The sequence below is a fragment of the Periophthalmus magnuspinnatus genome, chromosome 5 (genome assembly GCF_009829125.3).
Source record: "Periophthalmus magnuspinnatus isolate fPerMag1 chromosome 5, fPerMag1.2.pri, whole genome shotgun sequence".
Lineage (NCBI taxonomy): Eukaryota > Metazoa > Chordata > Actinopteri > Gobiiformes > Gobiidae > Periophthalmus > Periophthalmus magnuspinnatus.
This window is the reverse complement of record NC_047130.1, coordinates 32,762,741-32,784,002: the sequence shown is the minus strand read 5'-3', so window position 1 is coordinate 32,784,002 and position 21,262 is coordinate 32,762,741. Positions and strand designations below refer to the sequence as shown.

General features: G+C 38.2%; 5 protein-coding genes across 5 annotated transcripts in view; 1 reads left to right on the top strand and 4 right to left on the bottom strand.

The window, feature by feature from the left end:
• Positions 1-21,262, top strand: part of agtrap (angiotensin II receptor-associated protein) — a 106,173-nt gene that overhangs the window by 23,057 nt on the left and 61,854 nt on the right. The window lies entirely within an intron of this gene.
• LOC117371337 (transcription factor HES-5-like) lies at positions 627-1,593 on the bottom strand. The gene is made up of 2 exons (XM_033966998.2): positions 1,525-1,593; positions 627-1,423 (listed from the first exon to the last, which is right to left on the bottom strand). The coding sequence occupies exons 1-2, from the start codon at positions 1,585-1,587 to the stop codon at positions 1,121-1,123; spliced, it is 366 nt and encodes a 121-aa protein (XP_033822889.1). The 5' UTR covers positions 1,588-1,593; the 3' UTR covers positions 627-1,120.
• LOC117371315 (transcription factor HES-5-like) lies at positions 4,968-6,800 on the bottom strand. Its single transcript, XM_033966966.2, has 3 exons — positions 6,761-6,800; positions 5,727-5,812; positions 4,968-5,625 (listed from the first exon to the last, which is right to left on the bottom strand). The coding sequence occupies exons 1-3, from the start codon at positions 6,798-6,800 to the stop codon at positions 5,323-5,325; spliced, it is 429 nt and encodes a 142-aa protein (XP_033822857.2). The 3' UTR covers positions 4,968-5,322.
• On the bottom strand, positions 9,171-10,103 carry LOC117371301 (transcription factor HES-5-like). The gene is made up of 2 exons (XM_033966949.2): positions 9,930-10,103; positions 9,171-9,828 (listed from the first exon to the last, which is right to left on the bottom strand). The coding sequence occupies exons 1-2, from the start codon at positions 9,990-9,992 to the stop codon at positions 9,526-9,528; spliced, it is 366 nt and encodes a 121-aa protein (XP_033822840.1). The 5' UTR covers positions 9,993-10,103; the 3' UTR covers positions 9,171-9,525.
• On the bottom strand, positions 13,702-14,174 carry LOC117371642 (transcription factor HES-5-like). Its single transcript, XM_033967336.2, has 2 exons — positions 14,106-14,174; positions 13,702-14,004 (listed from the first exon to the last, which is right to left on the bottom strand). The coding sequence occupies exons 1-2, from the start codon at positions 14,166-14,168 to the stop codon at positions 13,702-13,704; spliced, it is 366 nt and encodes a 121-aa protein (XP_033823227.1). The 5' UTR covers positions 14,169-14,174.

Here is a 21,262-nt window from a genome sequence, read left to right as displayed (position 1 = left end):
AAATAGTTTTAGATCTCCCTTTATAGAAGTCAAAACAAAAAGATTTATCTGTGTCTTGCATGTATTAAAGTTATGTTGGGTTTTTGTTTGCCAGATTTACTCTAAATGTCAAATGCACATTTAGGGCACCATGCACCTTGACAGACGATACTTGGTCTTTCGCATACAGATCTAAACCTGGTGTTGGACCATATTTGGTTGGTTTATTTAAGCAAGATGTATTTTATTTTCATTCTACTTTTGTGTTTACAGTTTATAATTTCAGAACATGTTTGGAAGCCACTGGAAGATGTGTAACCATTACAGTTCTAAATTATAGTGAAATATTTGTGAGGGAGAAAAGAAAAACGCTGAGTAATTCATTACATGGCCTTGATTCTTTTGTTTTGTCAGCTCAGAAAAGCAATGATGATGCATCACAACTACACCTTGTAGTTTGTACAAGACACAGTGCTCTTACAGAGCAGAGGACACAGTCTTTATAAAAGACACAGTTAATCTTGGTCCAGACCAATGTGGACCTCAACAAGTTCAACAGAAGAGACTTTACAACAGGTCCCACTGACACACACTCTCATCACAATGTGACACAGGTACATTAGAAGCCTTCACTGTTAAAGGAGCAACTACAACATAAAACCAATATGTGACCAAGTTTACACTGGATCAAGCACAGATTTCATCAGAGAAAAATAACATACAGCAGAACACTCCCACTTACAGGAGAAATACTCATTATAAAACTAATGTGTGACATGACATTTGCTTCTGTTTAAAACAACACAAAATCATTCAGATTCATACAACATGTATGATAAAGTATCTTTCAAATGAAAGTTGAATATGTCAAATGATTTCAATAGGAAATATATTATTGACAATCCATGACTTCTGCTAACACAGAAGAAAATGTCTTAAATTCGATAGAACTTTTCAGTTGAAGAACTTTTTGAATTCAAGTAAATTCAGTCCAGTCTTGACCAACATTTCCACAGGAAATGCAACATGTCTTACTAATACAAAACATCCGTCCAAGAGATTTTTAAATGCAGAAGAACTCTGAGGATCTCAAACCAGTGTGGTCTATAGTTACTGTGTCAGTCTGAGCACAGTGCAGGCTCTACCACGGCCTCCAGGGGGAGCTGCTCACTGGACTCTTGTCTTTGCAGGTGGTGTTGTGGTTGTACAACTCAGTGCAGTGGCTCTGCTGAAGGCTCTTCATGTGGCTCTGGGACGGGAAGTGTGTCTTATTCTGCTGCTGCAGACATGTGAGCACAGTGACGGTCATCTCCAGGATGTCTGCTTTCTCTAGCTTGGAGTCTGGCTGTTGTTGGAGGAACTCTGCACACAGGAGAGACTTGAGGTGCTCAGTACTGCTGTTGATCCTCTCTCTGCGCAGCTTCTCCCCCATAGGCTTTCGCAACTGCAACAACAAGACACACATGAGTTGGTTTGCTCTACAGAAATGACTCAAACTATAGAGGGCTGATAAAAGCCTCAGTAGAAGAATGAAACTGGTTTTACCTTGTGAGAGACACTGAGGTACTCCTGAGAGGGGCCCATTGCTGCAGTGATTGTAGGAGCCATGTGTGGATGTGAGCTGTAGAGCTCTGTAGAGAGAGTCTGCTATGTGCTCATTCAGCCTCATATTTATAGAGCCACATCTCCATATGAATGTGTGGGTCTAGGTCTGGGACTAGTTTCTCACACTCTCAGCCAATCAGAGCACAGCACAGACAATGGGAGCTGGAGCATGGCACATGCTGTTATGGTCCGGGGTCAACTCTGAGGAGCAGGTGGACACTTCACACTCCTCCTCATCTCAGCTGCAAACAGCAGTCACTAAACTATGGCATGTACAGTCACTCAAGCATTCTATTCTGCACATACAGGTGCTTCATGGACAAGCACAAGGTACACAGGTTTAAAACATGGTGTTAACTTGAGGGAGAGTGAGTGGTGAATGTCCCATGTGTCCTGTGTGCTTAGGTCAGAGGTCTTCATCTATTGTCCCTCTGCGGCTGTGAGTGTGTCTCCTCTGGTTTCCCACACTCTGCCTTTCACTGCACTAACAAAAGAAGTGTGCTCCATTAGTCACCTCATCACAACTGACCATTTAAATACCTCCTCTAATACAGAGCATTGTGGCCTGTTGAACTCAAGTTTATCCCTGAAGATTCTGAAACTCACAAACGTAAAAAAAAACAAAACAAAAACAACTTATTGTTTGTTGCAAGTTTTAACATGACGTATTACAAAATATACACACATAAATAAATATGGGGGTTTAGGGAGTTTGTGGCTGAGAAGCAGTTATCAGATAATTGAAATAACTATTAAAACAATATCTTTTTCATTCTTAACACTTATGCATATATTGATTCTTTATCTGATCTTAAATATCCTCACCATACTGTAGGTGGACAGTGGGACAAGTTCTTACATGATCTGGTTAAATCCGGTGCCAGATGTTTGTCATGTCACATGTGTCTTTAGTGCTGAGTAAAAAGTGTCCCTCTGTTTCCCACACACTCTTTGTGTTGTGGTTTCATTGAACCATGACGGCCCTGAGGAACAGATGCTACCAGTGTCGTCATGGATACACACTCTGACATCATCAGGGACTTGGAGGGAAAACCTCCGATTGGCTAAAGATTTACATTTGAAAAGTGTATTCACAAGTGTAACTTTTTACATGATGAGAAAGCCTGTTTGTTAGACACACTGCAGTTAACCGTTTTTTGTTTCCTTCTGTGTGCAGTCTATCTCACTCATTTACTACATGAGGAGTGTTTATCTGAACCCTTCATTAACAGTAAGACAAAGTGTGATTCGCATGACCAAAACAAGTATTGTTCTATTCAAATTCTCTTGTTTAACAGTAATGTCCTGTCAGGAATAAAGCTCATTCTCTGTTATTCTGCTGTTGTATTTATACTAATTATTTTAGCCACTAAGGCTTTTATAAACCCGTCTTTTCAAACCAACAGGAAAAAGTTTGGCCCTCAGCTAACTTTAAAATGCACGTATTGTTCTCTTTTTCATGTCACTAATACATTTGCTGGTTCTTTCATCACTAACGGATCATAATGGAGGAGCTCTGACGGTCCAATACAATTACTACATCATAAGAACAAAATAATTCGTTTTTTCATCATTTCATCACTGAAATTGTAAACCAAAAATATGTTGTTTTGTTAAACCTCAAATTACATCTATATTAGAACATAAACATCCACAATCACCAGGCTAATGAATGCAAAGCATTACTAGGGATGTAACAATATCCAAATCTCTCAGTACGATATTATCACGATATGAATCTCACGGTATTATTTTTATCACGATAGTTTGGAGACTTTAACGGAATTGCTGAAATGCTATTTTTCATTTTAAAAATTCCTTCAAAATACTATGGTGCAAATATTTTCAGTCATAATCCAAATAAGTACGTGCTTATTAACACTTATTTCTTCATGGTGTCTTCACGGAAACAGAGTAAAAAATACTGGTCTATGTTTTTTTTATAACTACTGTGCCATAACAATGCTTTTAAGCAATAGTGCTTGTAATTGAATATATCTGATAGCCCACGATATTACTGTGACACATTGGATGATTTAGTGTCTTTATATTTCGGTTATTGTTACATCTCTAAGCGTTATATCAAGATTGCTTTTTCAGTTCAGTCAAGACAAAGCACAGGGCTTTTATTAGTTTGTTTCCTTTGCTTGTTTTAATGTCCAGTGTAAATTAACAGGATAATATTAAATGTGATGTTGTACCAGAGAACAAGGATTAAAGACGAGACCTACACTATATCCTTGCTGGGCTCATGTTGGTCAGATTGCCATAGCTGTTGTTCTGTTGCTGTCTAACAGGTCCATGGCTATCTATCCATGTCCATAATATGCTAATAGCCTGTCTCCACCGATCACTTACCCACATCTGTCTTTCAGAGCAACGTGAGCAAAGTGTCTTGCCCAAAAACACAACAATAAGACTATACCATGTCAGCTATTGTAGGCCCGCATAGTGTGATTTTTATAAGTCTATATGAGGTCAAAGAACAAAACATATGAGAGCTGTAGACTACTCAGAACAAAGTAGTAATGATGAGAGTAATGGGTCTATGTTTGTCAATACTACTTAATACTAAAATTGATACTGTGATGCAGATACTGATACTTATAAAATAAATGTAGGTATCAATTATAGATATGTAATGTCTTAAATGTTTTGGGTCCATACATTTGACTGATCCATCTGTGTCAGCTGATAGCAGCTGCAAGTTTATGTTATGACTGTGTTTAAAAGTATATCTTTGGAACTGTTTTAGGTAATATTATTTATATTTACACTATAATGATAAGAAATACCTTCCTTTAATAACACATTAATTGAAAGGCATTCTTTGCATCATTTCTATTAAAAAAACTTTCAAGTACCCATTCTAAAAAAATGTTTTGTCATCCCACCACTCCAAAAGTTAAACTAATTTTGTGAAAGGCTGGGAAATAATGTATGGATGAAAAACAATTCTGAAATGAAAGATCCCAAATCAAAGTGTTAAAAAGGTTTAATTTAAAAAAAACCTCAGAAAAACAATGATGATGCATCACAACAACAGCTTGTAGTTTGTACAAGACACAGTGCTCTTACAGAGCAGAGGACACAGTCTTTATAAAAGACACAGTTAATCCTGTTCCAGACCAATGTGGACCTCAACAAGTTCAACAGAAGAGACTTTACAACAGGTCCCACTGACACACACTGTCACCACAATGTGACACAGGTACATTAGAAGCCTTCACTGTTAAAGGAGCAACTACAACATAAAACCAATATGTGACCAAGTTTACACTGGATCAAGCACAGATTTCATCAGAGGAAAATAACATACAGCAGAACACTCCCACTTACAGGAGAAATACTCATTATAAAACTAATGTGTGACATGACATTTGCTTCTGTTTAAAACAACACAAAATCATTCAGATTCATACAACATGTATGATAAAGTATCTTTCAAATGAAAGTTGAATATGTCAAATGATTTCAATAGGAAATATATTATTGACAATCCATGACTTCTGCTAACACAGAAGAAAATGTCTTAAATTCGATAGAACTTTTCAGTTGAAGAACTTTTTGAATTCAAGTAAATTCAGTCCAGTCTTGACCAACATTTCCACAGGAAATGCAACATGTCTTACTAATACAAAACATCCGTCCAAGAGATTTTTAAATGCAGAAGAACTCTGAGGATCTCAAACCAGTGTGGTCTATAGTTACTGTGTCAGTCTGAGCACAGTGCAGGCTCTACCACGGCCTCCAGGGGGAGCTGCTCACTGGACTCTTGTCTTTGCAGGTGGTGTTGTGGTTGTACAACTCAGTGCAGTGGCTCTGCTGAAGGCTCTTCATGTGGCTCTGGGACGGGAAGTGTGTCTTATTCTGCTGCTGCAGACATGTGAGCACAGTGACGGTCATCTCCAGGATGTCTGCTTTCTCTAGCTTGGAGTCTGGCTGTTGTTGGAGGAACTCTGCACACAGGAGAGACTTGAGGTGCTCAGTACTGCTGTTGATCCTCTCTCTGCGCAGCTTCTCCCCCATAGGCTTTCGCAACTGCAACAACAAGACACACATGAGTTGGTTTGCTCTACAGAAATGACTCAAACTATAGAGGGCTGATAAAAGCCTCAGTAGAAGAATGAAACTGGTTTTACCTTGTGAGAGACACTGAGGTACTCCTGAGAGGGGCCCATTGCTGCAGTGATTGTAGGAGCCATGTGTGGATGTGAGCTGTAGAGCTCTGTAGAGAGAGTCTGCTATGTGCTCCTTCAGCCTCATATTTATAGAGCCACATCTCCATATGAATGTGTGGGTCTAGGTCTGGGACTAGTTTCTCACACTCTCAGCCAATCAGAGCACAGCACAGACAATGGGAGCTGGAGCATGGCACATGCTGTTATGGTCCGGGGTCAACTCTGAGGAGCAGGTGGACACTTCACACTCCTCCTCATCTCAGCTGCAAACAGCAGTCACTAAACTATGGCATGTACAGTCACTCAAACATTCTATTCTGCACATACAGGTGCTTCATGGACAAGCACAAGGTACACAGGTTTAAAACATGGTGTTAACTTGAGGGAGAGTGAGTAGTGAATGTCCCATGTGTCCTGTGTGCTTAGGTCAGAGGTCTTCATCTATTGTCCCTCTGCGGCTGTGAGTGTGTCTCCTCTGGTTTCCCACACTCTGCCTTTCACTGCACTAACAAAAGAAGTGTGCTCCATTAGTCACCTCATCACAACTGACCATTTAAATACCTCCTCTAATACAGAGCATTGTGGCCTGTTGAACTCAAGTTTATCCCTGAAGATTCTGAAACTCACAAACGTAAAAAAAAAACAAAACAAAAACAACTTATTGTTTGTTGCAAGTTTTAACATGACGTATTACAAAATATACACACATAAATAAATATGGGGGTTTAGGGAGTTTGTGGCTGAGAAGCAGTTATCAGATAATTGAAATAACTATTAAAACAATATCTTTTTCATTCTTAACACTTATGCATATATTGATTCTTTATCTGATCTTAAATATCCTCACCATACTGTAGGTGGACAGTGGGACAAGTTCTTACATGATCTGGTTAAATCCGGTGCCAGATGTTTGTCATGTCACATGTGTCTTTAGTGCTGAGTAAAAAGTGTCCCTCTGTTTCCCACACACTCTTTGTGTTGTGGTTTCATTGAACCATGACGGCCCTGAGGAACAGATGCTACCAGTGTCGTCATGGATACACACTCTGACATCATCAGGGACTTGGAGGGAAAACCTCCGATTGGCTAAAGATTTACATTTGAAAAGTGTATTCACAAGTGTAACTTTTTACATGATGAGAAAGCCTGTTTGTTAGACACACTGCAGTTAACCGTTTTTTGTTTCCTTCTGTGTGCAGTCTATCTCACTCATTTACTACATGAGGAGTGTTTATCTGAACCCTTCATTAACAGTAAGACAAAGTGTGATTCGCATGACCAAAACAAGTATTGTTCTATTCAAATTCTCTTGTTTAACAGTAATGTCCTGTCAGGAATAAAGCTCATTCTCTGTTATTCTGCTGTTGTATTTATACTAATTATTTTAGCCACTAAGGCTTTTATAAACCCGTCTTTTCAAACCAACAGGAAAAAGTTTGGCCCTCAGCTAACTTTAAAATGCACGTATTGTTCTCTTTTTCATGTCACTAATACATTTGCTGGTTCTTTCATCACTAACGGATCATAATGGAGGAGCTCTGACGGTCCAATACAATTACTACATCATAAGAACAAAATAATTCGTTTTTTCATCATTTCATCACTGAAATTGTAAACCAAAAATATGTTGTTTTGTTAAACCTCAAATTACATCTATATTAGAACATAAACATCCACAATCACCAGGCTAATGAATGCAAAGCATTACTAGGGATGTAACAATATCCAAATCTCTCAGTACGATATTATCACGATATGAATCTCACGGTATTATTTTTATCACGATAGTTTGGAGACTTTAACGGAATTGCTGAAATGCTATTTTTCATTTTAAAAATTCCTTCAAAATACTATGGTGCAAATATTTTCAGTCATAATCCAAATAAGTACGTGCTTATTAACACTTATTTCTTCATGGTGTCTTCACGGAAACAGAGTAAAAAATACTGGTCTATGTTTTTTTTATAACTACTGTGCCATAACAATGCTTTTAAGCAATAGTGCTTGTAATTGAATATATCTGATAGCCCACGATATTACTGTGACACATTGGATGATTTAGTGTCTTTATATTTCGGTTATTGTTACATCTCTAAGCGTTATATCAAGATTGCTTTTTCAGTTCAGTCAAGACAAAGCACAGGGCTTTTATTAGTTTGTTTCCTTTGCTTGTTTTAATGTCCAGTGTAAATTAACAGGATAATATTAAATGTGATGTTGTACCAGAGAACAAGGATTAAAGACGAGACCTACACTATATCCTTGCTGGGCTCATGTTGGTCAGATTGCCATAGCTGTTGTTCTGTTGCTGTCTAACAGGTCCATGGCTATCTATCCATGTCCATAATATGCTAATAGCCTGTCTCCACCGATCACTTACCCACATCTGTCTTTCAGAGCAACGTGAGCAAAGTGTCTTGCCCAAAAACACAACAATAAGACTATACCATGTCAGCTATTGTAGGCCCGCATAGTGTGATTTTTATAAGTCTATATGAGGTCAAAGAACAAAACATATGAGAGCTGTAGACTACTCAGAACAAAGTAGTAATGATGAGAGTAATGGGTCTATGTTTGTCAATACTACTTAATACTAAAATTGATACTGTGATGCAGATACTGATACTTATAAAATAAATGTAGGTATCAATTATAGATATGTAATGTCTTAAATGTTTTGGGTCCATACATTTGACTGATCCATCTGTGTCAGCTGATAGCAGCTGCAAGTTTATGTTATGACTGTGTTTAAAAGTATATCTTTGGAACTGTTTTAGGTAATATTATTTATATTTACACTATAATGATAAGAAATACCTTCCTTTAATAACACATTAATTGAAAGGCATTCTTTGCATCATTTCTATTAAAAAAACTTTCAAGTACCCATTCTAAAAAAATGTTTTGTCATCCCACCACTCCAAAAGTTAAACTAATTTTGTGAAAGGCTGGGAAATAATGTATGGATGAAAAACAATTCTGAAATGAAAGATCCCAAATCAAAGTGTTAAAAAGGTTTAATTTAAAAAAAACCTCAGAAAAACAATGATGATGCATCACAACAACAGCTTGTAGTTTGTACAAGACACAGTGCTCTTACAGAGCAGAGGACACAGTCTTTATAAAAGACACAGTTAATCCTGTTCCAGACCAATGTGGACCTCAACAAGTTCAACAGAAGAGACTTTACAACAGGTCCCACTGACACACACTGTCACCACAATGTGACACAGGTACATTAGAAGCCTTCACTGTTAAAGGAGCAACTACAACATAAAACCAATATGTGACCAAGTTTACACTGGATCAAGCACAGATTTCATCAGAGGAAAATAACATACAGCAGAACACTCCCACTTACAGGAGAAATACTCATTATAAAACTAATGTGTGACATGACATTTGCTTCTGTTTAAAACAACACAAAATCATTCAGATTCATACAACATGTATGATAAAGTATCTTTCAAATGAAAGTTGAATATGTCAAATGATTTCAATAGGAAATATATTATTGACAATCCATGACTTCTGCTAACACAGAAGAAAATGTCTTAAATTCGATAGAACTTTTCAGTTGAAGAACTTTTTGAATTCAAGTAAATTCAGTCCAGTCTTGACCAACATTTCCACAGGAAATGCAACATGTCTTACTAATACAAAACATCCGTCCAAGAGATTTTTAAATGCAGAAGAACTCTGAGGATCTCAAACCAGTGTGGTCTATAGTTACTGTGTCAGTCTGAGCACAGTGCAGGCTCTACCACGGCCTCCAGGGGGAGCTGCTCACTGGACTCTTGTCTTTGCAGGTGGTGTTGTGGTTGTACAACTCAGTGCAGTGGCTCTGCTGAAGGCTCTTCATGTGGCTCTGGGACGGGAAGTGTGTCTTATTCTGCTGCTGCAGACATGTGAGCACAGTGACGGTCATCTCCAGGATGTCTGCTTTCTCTAGCTTGGAGTCTGGCTGTTGTTGGAGGAACTCTGCACACAGGAGAGACTTGAGGTGCTCAGTACTGCTGTTGATCCTCTCTCTGCGCAGCTTCTCCCCCATAGGCTTTCGCAACTGCAACAACAAGACACACATGAGTTGGTTTGCTCTACAGAAATGACTCAAACTATAGAGGGCTGATAAAAGCCTCAGTAGAAGAATGAAACTGGTTTTACCTTGTGAGAGACACTGAGGTACTCCTGAGAGGGGCCCATTGCTGCAGTGATTGTAGGAGCCATGTGTGGATGTGAGCTGTAGAGCTCTGTAGAGAGAGTCTGCTATGTGCTCCTTCAGCCTCATATTTATAGAGCCACATCTCCATATGAATGTGTGGGTCTAGGTCTGGGACTAGTTTCTCACACTCTCAGCCAATCAGAGCACAGCACAGACAATGGGAGCTGGAGCATGGCACATGCTGTTATGGTCCGGGGTCAACTCTGAGGAGCAGGTGGACACTTCACACTCCTCCTCATCTCAGCTGCAAACAGCAGTCACTAAACTATGGCATGTACAGTCACTCAAACATTCTATTCTGCACATACAGGTGCTTCATGGACAAGCACAAGGTACACAGGTTTAAAACATGGTGTTAACTTGAGGGAGAGTGAGTAGTGAATGTCCCATGTGTCCTGTGTGCTTAGGTCAGAGGTCTTCATCTATTGTCCCTCTGCGGCTGTGAGTGTGTCTCCTCTGGTTTCCCACACTCTGCCTTTCACTGCACTAACAAAAGAAGTGTGCTCCATTAGTCACCTCATCACAACTGACCATTTAAATACCTCCTCTAATACAGAGCATTGTGGCCTGTTGAACTCAAGTTTATCCCTGAAGATTCTGAAACTCACAAACATAAAAAAAAAAAAAAGAAAAAAAAGAAAAAGGCTGATTTTTGTAAGTTTTAACATGAAGTATTACAAAATATACACACATAAATAAATATGGGGGTTTAGGAAGTTTGTGGCTGAGAAGCAGTTATCAGATAATTGAAATAACTATTAAAACAATATGTTTTTCATTCTTAACACTTATGCATATATTGATTCTTTATCTGATCTTAAATATCCTCACCATACTGTAGGTGGACAGTGGGACAAGTTCTTACATGATCTGGTTAAATCCGGTGCCAGATGTTTGTCATGTCACATGTGTCTTTAGTGCTGAGTAAAAAGTGTCCCTCTGTTTCCCACACACTCTTTGTGTTGTGGTTTCATTGAACCATGACGGCCCTGAGGAACAGATGCTACCAGTGTCGTCATGGATACACACTCTGACATCATCAGGGACTTGGAGGGAAAACCTCAGATTGTCTAAAGATTTACATTTGAAAAGTGTATTCACAAGTGTAACTTTTTACATGATGAGAAAGCCTGTTTGTTAGACACACTGCAGTTAACCGTTTTTTGTTTCCTTCTGTGTGCAGTCTATCTCACTCATTTACTACATGAGGAGTGTTTATCTGAACCCTTCATTAACAGTAAGACAAAGTGTGATTCGCATGACCAAAACAAGTATTGTTCTATTCAAATTCTCTTGTTTAACAGTAATGTCCTGTCAGGAATAAAGCTCATTCTCTGTTATTCTGCTGTTGTATTTATACTAATTATTTTAGCCACTAAGGCTTTTATAAACCCGTCTTTTCAAACCAACAGGAAAAAGTTTGGCCCTCAGCTAACTTTAAAATGCACGTATTGTTCTCTTTTTCATGTCACTAATACATTTGCTGGTTCTTTCATCACTAACGGATCATAATGGAGGAGCTCTGACGGTCCGATACAATTACTACATCATAAGAACAAAATAATTCGTTTTTTCATCATTTCATCACTGAAATTGTAAACCAAAAATATGTTGTTTTGTTAAACCTCAAATTACATCTATATTAGAACATAAACATCCACAATCACCAGGCTAATGAATGCAAAGCATTACTAGGGATGTAACAATATCCAAATCTCTCAGTACGATATTATCACGATATGAATCTCACGGTATTATTTTTATCACGATAGTTTGGAGACTTTAACGGAATTGCTGAAATGCTATTTTTCATTTTAAAAATTCCTTCAAAATACTATGGTGCAAATATTTTCAGTCATAATCCAAATAAGTACGTGCTTATTAACACTTATTTCTTCATGGTGTCTTCACGGAAACAGAGTAAAAAATACTGGTCTATGTTTTTTTTATAACTACTGTGCCATAACAATGCTTTTAAGCAATAGTGCTTGTAATTGAATATATCTGATAGCCCACGATATTACTGTGACACATTGGATGATTTAGTGTCTTTATATTTCGGTTATTGTTACATCTCTAAGCGTTTTTCAAGATTGCTTTTTCAGTTCAGTCAAGACGAAGCACAGGGCTTTTATTAGTTTGTTTCCTTTGCTTGTTTTAATGTCCAGTGTAAATTAACAGGATAATATTAAATGTGATGTTGTACCAGAGAACAAGGATTAAAGACGAGACCTACACTATATCCTTGCTGGGCTCATGTTGGTCAGATTGCCATAGCTGTTGTTCTGTTGCTGTCTAACAGGTCCATGGCTATCTATCCATGTCCATAATATGCTAATAGCCTGTCTCCACCGATCACTTACCCACATCTGTCTTTCAGAGCAACGTGAGCAAAGTGTCTTGCCCAAAAACACAACAATAAGACTATACCATGTCAGCTATTGTAGGCCCGCATAGTGTGATTTTTATAAGTCTATATGAGGTCAAAGAACAAAACATATGAGAGCTGTAGACTACTCAGAACAAAGTAGTAATGATGAGAGTAATGGGTCTATGTTTGTCAATACTACTTAATACTAAAATTGATACTGTGATGCAGATACTGATACTTATAAAATAAATGTAGGTATCAATTATAGATATGTAATGTCTTAAATGTTTTGGGTCCATACATTTGACTGATCCATCTGTGTCAGCTGATAGCAGCTGCAAGTTTATGTTATGACTGTGTTTAAAAGTATATCTTTGGAACTGTTTTAGGTAATATTATTTATATTTACACTATAATGATAAGAAATACCTTCCTTTAATAACACATTAATTGAAAGGCATTCTTTGCATCATTTCTATTAAAAAAACTTTCAAGTACCCATTCTAAAAAAATGTTTTGTCATCCCACCACTCCAAAAGTTAAACTAATTTTGTGAAAGGCTGGGAAATAATGTATGGATGAAAAACAATTCTGAAATGAAAGATCCCAAATCAAAGTGTTAAAAAGGTTTAATTTAAAAAAAACCTCAGAAAAACAATGATGATGCATCACAACAACAGCTTGTAGTTTGTACAAGACACAGTGCTCTTACAGAGCAGAGGACACAGTCTTTATAAAAGACACAGTTAATCCTGTTCCAGACCAATGTGGACCTCAACAAGTTCAACAGAAGAGACTTTACAACAGGTCCCACTGACACACACTGTCACCACAATGTGACACAGGTACATTAGAAGCCTTCACTGTTAAAGGAGCAACTACAACATAAAACCAATATGTGACCAAGTTTACACTGGATCAAGCACAGATTTCATCAGAGGAAAATAACATACAGCAGAACACTCCCACTTACAGGAGAAATACTCATTATAAAACTAATGTGTGACATGACATTTGCTTCTGTTTAAAACAACACAAAATCATTCAGATTCATACAACATGTATGATAAAGTATCTTTCAAATGAAAGTTGAATATGTCAAACGAATTCAATAGGAAATATATTATTGACAATCCATGACTTCTGCTAACACAGAAGAAAATGTCTTGAATCGGGCACAACTTTTCAGTTGAAGAACTTTTTGACTTTTTTCCACAGGAAATGCAACATGTCTTACTAATACAAAACATCCGTCCAAGAGATTTTTAAATGCAGAAGAACTCTGAGGATCTCAAACCAGTGTGGTCTATAGTTACTGTGTCAGTCTGAGCACAGTGCAGGCTCTACCACGGCCTCCAGGGGGAGCTGCTCACTGGACTCTTGTCTTTGCAGGTGGTGTTGTGGTTGTACAACTCAGTGCAGTGGCTCTGCTGATGGCTCTTCGTGTGGCTCTGGGACGGGAAGTGTGTCTTATTCTGCTGCTGCAGACATGTGAGCACAGTGACGGTCATCTCCAGGACGTCTTCTTTCTCCAGCTTGGAGTCTGGCTGTTGTTGGAGGAACTCTGCACACAGGAGAGACTTGAGGTGCTCAGTACTGCTGTTGATCCTCTCTCTGCACAGCTTCTCCCCCATAGGCTTTCGCAACTGCAACAACAAGACACACATGAGTTGGTTTGCTCTACAGAAATGACTCAAACTATAGAGGGCTGATAAAAGCCTCAGTAGAAGAATGAAACTGGTTTTACCTTGTGAGAGACACTGAGGTACTCCTGAGAGGGGCCCATTGCTGCAGTGATTGTAGGAGCCATGTGTGGATGTGAGCTGTAGAGCTCTGTAGAGAGAGTCTGCTATGTGCTCCTTCAGCCTCATATTTATAGAGCCACATCTCCATATGAATGTGTGGGTCTAGGTCTGGGACTAGTTTCTCACACTCTCAGCCAATCAGAGCACAGCACAGACAACGGGAGCTGGAGCATGGCACATGCTGTTACGGCCCGGGGTCAACTCTGAGGAGCAGGTGGACACTTCACACTCCTCCTCATCTCAGCTGCAAACAGCAGTCACTAAACTATGGCATGTACAGTCACTCAAGCATTCTATTCTGCACATACAGGTGCTTCATGGACAAGCACAAGGTACACAGGTTTAAAACATGGTGTTAACTTGAGGGAGAGTGAGTAGTGAATGTCCCATGTGTCCTGTGTGCTTAGGTCAGAGGTCTTCATCTATTGTCCCTCTGCGGCTGTGAGTGTGTCTCCTCTGGTTTCCCACACTCTGCCTTTCACTGCACTAACAAAAGAAGTGTGCTCCATTAGTCACCTCATCACAACTGACCATTTAAATACCTCCTCTAATACAGAGCATTGTGGCCTGTTGAACTCAAGTTTATCCCTGAAGATTCTAAAACTCTCAAACGTCAAAAAAATTACGGCATGATTTTTATTACGATAGTTTGTAGATTTTAACGGAATTGCTGAAATGCTGCTTTTTTGCTTCAAAAAATCGTTTACTAGTGCTCTCTTCACTAAAGGATCACAGTGGAGGAGCTCTGATGATTCTATTTAGTTCTAAAGTTGTTTTTAGAACGTTTGACTCTAGTTGAGCAAAAATGTCAGATTTGTAACAGCACTTGAAGTGAGGAAAGAACAGGAACAGCAGTCTTAAATGGTAAGTTGCTAAGTCTACTTACAGAAGATATAACTAAAATGGACATTTAAAAAGAAAATTGCATATGTGAATAAGAGACAATAGGCATGATTTTGAACACACTCACATACATCCAGTATCCTCCCTTTTTTAAAAGTCATACCATTATCTAGTGTGTACTATATAGAAGGATAAAACATAAAAACAATTTCAATGATACATAGCTCTCTATTGGTAACTTGTAACAATTTGAAATGACAATTGGCAAGGTATATTCAAGGGAAATTTATGATTCATGTTGAAAACTGCAGTAAGATTTTGAAAATATTAAAAATAAACATTCATATTACTGAATAAAAATAATGACATGAACTCTTCATGCAGACCTACTGTTTGTTATTGATTGTTAGTTACTGGATCCCTTTTTAAATGACCACACTGGTTTGAGATCCTCAGAGTTCTTCTGCATTTAAAAATCTCTTGGACGGATGTTTTGTATTACATGTTGCATTTCCTGTGGAAATGTTGGTCAAGACTGGACTGAATTTACTTGAATTCAAAAAGTTCTTCAACTGAAAAGTTCTATCGAATTTAAGACATTTTCTTCTGTGTTAGCAGAAGTCATGGATTGTCAATAATATATTTCCTATTGAAATCATTTGACATATTCAACTTTCATTTGAAAGATACTTTATCATACATGTTGTATGAATCTGAATGATTTTGTGTGAAAATGTTAGTCCCCTTTAAGTGAGAGTGTTCTGCTGTATGTTTTTCTTCTTTGATGACAGTGCGCATGAGCAAGTGTAAACTTGGTCACATTTGGTGACCAAGTTTTTATATTGGTTTTATATTGTAGTTGCTCCTTTAACAGTGAAGGCTTCTAATGTACCTGTGTCACATTGTGGTGAGAGTGTGTGTCAGTGGGACCTGTTGTAAAGTCTCTTCTGTTGAACTTGTTGAGGTCCACATTGGTCTGGAACAGGATTAACTGTGTCTTTTATAAAGACTGTGTCCTCTGCTCTGTAAGAGCACTGTGTCTTGTACAAACTACAAGCTGTTGTTGTGATGCATCATCACTTTCAAGTATTAATAAATAATTGAATTGTAATGTGTAATATAATTTATGTCTCTTTTAGTTATTATGGTCATTAAATGATATCATTGCAATCAAAAAGATGACTAAAACAAAGCAAGACTCATACTTTATTATTATTATTATTATTTAAAAAAAAACATAATAAAAAAGTTCCGAAACAATGCAATCACCTACAAGGCTACTCTTGGTAACTATATGTACATTTCAGTTAATGCTAAATTTAGTCTTCTACATCCTCAGTTGGTTTAGTTTAACTTCACGCTTACTGAACATTCTCTGATTTGTGACGACACAATCTCAAGCCCTGTTGAAATTGTTGAACAGATACTCCAAGTGTCATCATGGAGAATCATGCTGACATCATAAGGGACTTAGAGGTAACGCATCTGATTGGCTAAACCATATTTGAAATATATTCTACAAAATTCACTTCAGTTATATATCAGTGTGTGGTTGAGCACTGGTGTAAAAAGTACCTGTTTCCCAATTGATTCAATTTTTACTCTGAACTAGCTCCATTGCTGCTGCTTGTTAATGACACTCCACTTTGTCCTGAAAGCGTGCCAAGTTTCCTTTCTGCTCCCAGCTGTCCCTGCGCTGCAGGCGGGCATCTAGATCATTGCTGTACCCTGTGTGGAAGCTTTTGGTTGTTTTGCTTCCCGAAAATGTAATATATTTCAAGAATATGCAAAACCAGATGCACTGGTGCCTGTAATGAAGTTTAATAATCTGTTGGAAAACATTTATAATTACAACATTTTTAATTAATTTTGATGTTTTAAATCGACCTATATATTTATTTGTTTTGTTTTTTGTTTGTATTGTTCTGTATTTTAACAGGGCGCTCATAAAAAAAGAGAGTCTGGTACTCTTATTGGGCTCTCCCTGTATAAATTAAGATAAATGAAAGGAATATTTAGATACTGACTGGTAATAAAGTAGAACCAAAGCACAATTTGTATGCAATGTAACACAAAATGCTTTACATAAAATGATTAATTAATCATAATGCATACAAATAATAATACTCTGTGTACATCATTTTAAACGAGAATAAAGTTTTGGTTGAAACTCATGCATAACTAAATGGCCTGCACTGAAAAAATGGTCACAGAGGGGTTGCTCAAATTGTACAAGTTTTAAAGCAATAACATGACTTACTAATGATTCTCTGTCCAACACATTTAAATTACAAAGATCACTTGATAATGGCCAATATTAGACCTGCATGTTTTAATCACGCTGAGAAAACATGACTTTGTTTACATTTCTGACGAAGCTCCTCCCATGAGAACTCACCTTTTGGTGGGAAAATTCAAATGTACATAGAACAGTTATAGCTTCTACAGGCTGTGAGAGCTGTGTTGGAGTTACGACTTTTTAAAGATTTTATGCAGTTACTGGCCTCAAATGTAGTCATTGTAAACACTTTTTTGTGTTTACTTAAATTGAAATTAAGATTAATGTAATGCTTGTTTCAATGAAACACATGGTCAGCATGACGGCCTATCCATATGAATGTGTGGGTCTAGGTCTGGGACTAGTTTCTCACACTCTCAGCCAATCGGAGCACAGCACAGACAATGGGAGCTGGAGCATGGCACATGCTGTTATGGCCGGGGGTCAACTCTGAGGAGCAGGTGGACACTTAACACTCACACAAACAGCAGTCACTAAACTTTGGCATGTACAGTCACTCAACAGCCTATTCTGCACTTTCAGATGTTTCATGGACAACACAAGGTACACAGGTTTAAAACATGGTGTAAACTTGAGGGAGAGTGAGTGGTGAATGTCCCATGAGCCCTGTGTGCTTAGGTCAGAGGTCTTCATCTATTGTCCCTTTTACAACCCAGCTCAGCTAAGGAAAAGGGGAAGTAACAAAACAAGATGGAAAATGGTAAAACTAAAGTTATAATTTATTTTAAAAGGAATGTTAAAGTAAAAACTAACAAAAAGGGGCTCTTAACAGAGTAGGTTACAATGTGTAACTTACACACAGCTAACAAAACAAAAGTTTAAAAAGTTCCAACTACACAAAACAAACGGGTCTCAAAATTAACCAAAAATCTAGGAGAGTCACAATTTCAAAGTCCAATTTAGAAGAATCTCAATGAGCAAAAGTGGCATGCTGTTTCTGCCAGAACCAAGTAGCCAGGAGTAGCAGGAGACGGGTCCTTTTAAAGTCATGAATTTCCACCACAGGTGGAAAGTCATGATTGGCCAGGCTCTTGATTGTTGCTCCAATCAGGTGCAGGGGCCTGCTCTCAATTAGCAGCCAGCTGGAGGAGCACCACCTGGAGAGGTCCATGGAGAGACAGCAGGGACAACACATAGGCATATACAGTAGTAGGAGCTGGAGGTCCAGGGCCGTAAAAGTCCCTCTGCAGCTGTGAGTGTGCCTCCTCTGGTTTCCCACACTCATCCCTTGCTCATCACAACTGACCATTTAAATACCTCCTCTAATACAGAGCATTGTGGCCTGTTGAGCTCAAGTTTATCCCTGAAGATTTTGAAACTCATAAATGTAAACAAAAAAAAAAGACTTATTGTTTGTTTAACATGAAGTATTACAAAATATAAACACATAAATAAATATGGGGGTTTAGGGAGTTTGTGGCTGAGAAGCAGTTATCAGATAATTGAAATAACTATTAAAACAATAGCTTTTTCATTCTTAACACTTATGCATATATTGATTCTTGATCTGATCTTAAATATCCTCACCATACTGTAGGTGGACAGTGGGACAAGTTCTTACATGATCTGGTTAAATCCGGTGCTATATGTTTGTCATGTCACATGTGTCTTTAGTGCTGAGTAAAAAGTGTCCCTCTGTTTCCCACACAATCTGCGTTGTGGGTTCATTGAACCATGACAGAACAGATGCTGCTTGTGTCGCCATGGAGACACACTCTGACATCATCACGGACATGGAGGGAAAACCACTGATAGGCTAAAGTTTTACATTTGAAAAGTGCATTCACAAATGAAACTTTTTTTTTACATGAATGAGAAGGCCTGTTTCTTAAACACATTACAGTCAACCTGTTTTTGTTTCCTTCTGTGTGCAGTCTACTCATTTACTACATGAGGAGTGTGTCAGTTTCTGTTCTGTTGCATGAAGAGCAGGCGCAGAGGCACAGGAATCATTCTGTAGATCTTTATAGTTAGTTACAGCAATACAGTTGGGTTAAAGGCAGCGTCCAGCAAAATTCAAAAGAGTCTAATCCAGATTCAAGCAAGTAGAGTCTAAAGCGATGTCCAAAGCAGAGTCTATACAAGGTGAGATTGCACCAGTGTTTTATACCTCTCCTAGAGTGGGGGTTACACATTAAGAAATTTAAAGCAAAGTCGAACAAGGTGAGTGTTTTATAACCTTAGCCCTAACATGATATGTATAAGTGATTAATCTCAAATGGATAATTTTGTAAAATGTTGGCAGAGCTTCAAATCATATAATATTGTATAAAATATGTGACACTCAGATTAATAGTGTATGACGCTCGGACAGCATGGATGAAACAAAGAGCAGCTGCAGAAAGAAACGCTTACTGTTTAGTAGAATATTTAAGCGGTGCAAGTCTATCGGGGTGTGTATGTATGTATGTAGGTGTGTGTGTGTGTGTGTGGGGGGGGGGGGGTGTATGTGGGGGTGGGGGTGTGTGTGTGTGTGTGTATGTATGTACGTACGTATGTATGTATGTATGTATGTATGTATGTATGTATGTATGTATGTATTTATTTATTTATTTGACTGGCACAATGCATGTTAATGAACAGACATGATTCAACATGAACCAACAGTATGAACTAATAATACTCCCCTTGGGACAGATACGATGTAAACCATTGAAGAGCTTGACTGGAGATGTTAAACTGGGACTCCTATCCAGCAAGCTCTTTATGTTTCTGTTAACACACACAAGGCAGTGTCTGGGAAGTGATGGGTACGAAAGCCAAACTGTACTGAATGTAATGAAATGAAAATTTCTTAATTGCAGTTGCTTTTGCTTAAGTTGTGTATGTAGTATGTATTATATAAGTATGTATTTTTTTTCCCATGGCTAACCATGGTGTTTCAAAGTCAGTCGTCAACAGGGGTTCATAGGGAGACAAATGCAAAAGCTGAGTGTGTGGTTGTTGTTTAGGTATAGCCATAGAGATAAGTCATTTAATAAGTTTACAAAGGATATATATTATAGCCACTCTTCTTGGTAGTTGTTCTGCTTCGATGATTTGTTTCCTCAAGTTTGATTGGAGTTCTATCGACCAATTTGAGGCCAATTCTAATCCAGCCAGAAATCGAGATGGTTACTGTTTTAAATGCATAAACTGAATCCGTGTAGATGTTAACTGAGCATTTTTCAGACAGTTGTAGGGCACCTCCAGGACTTGAGGTTGTCCTTGTGTGTCCTGCTGTATCACAGTATATGATGAAATGGTGGAACCACCAGTGACTCTCTGTGAGCATCCATCACAGAAGCCACAGACATTTGGCCCCAGGTAGAGGTGTAGTTTGTAGGTCTGTTCGTACACACATTTCAGTCTTGCCCTTGTCCTCACATACATGTGGTGTTCCTTCTGTTTCCATATTTGAAGCCATCTTGATGTTACCTCGTTTATAGACTATGTGTGACTGTTTCAGTGTCTGAGCAATGCTGCTCTTTGAGCCGTGAACAATCTTGATTTCAAATAAGCCAGAATTCCAGGGTTTGTGTGATCCACTAGAGGGTTATTCTACACAATGTGAGCCGTATATCTTGCACATCCAGGTTGGGCTTAATCGTGGCTGGCTAGTTTGTGCTATACCAGAAACAATCGGGAGGGAGAAGAGTTTTGAAACAGATTGTACAAAGGCTTGTTTTTCCAGGTGTCCAGGTGGAATGGAATAGTATAAATGTGGTACACATAGAGCACATGCAGAGCAGAAAGATTGTTTTATCTTTGTGAATGCTTCTTCAGCATCTGTGTTCCATTCTAATTCTGCTCTTGGATTGTACATTCCAAATGGCTTGATGAGGTCACAAAGTGGGGCTGTCAGTTGGTTTGGTGTTGTTAAGACTGTGTCTTTATTGCTGTCTGCCACTCCTTGGGATATTTCTCATCCCAGGAAGTGAACCACTTGAACATTTTGGCGCTTTACCTTGTATCCTT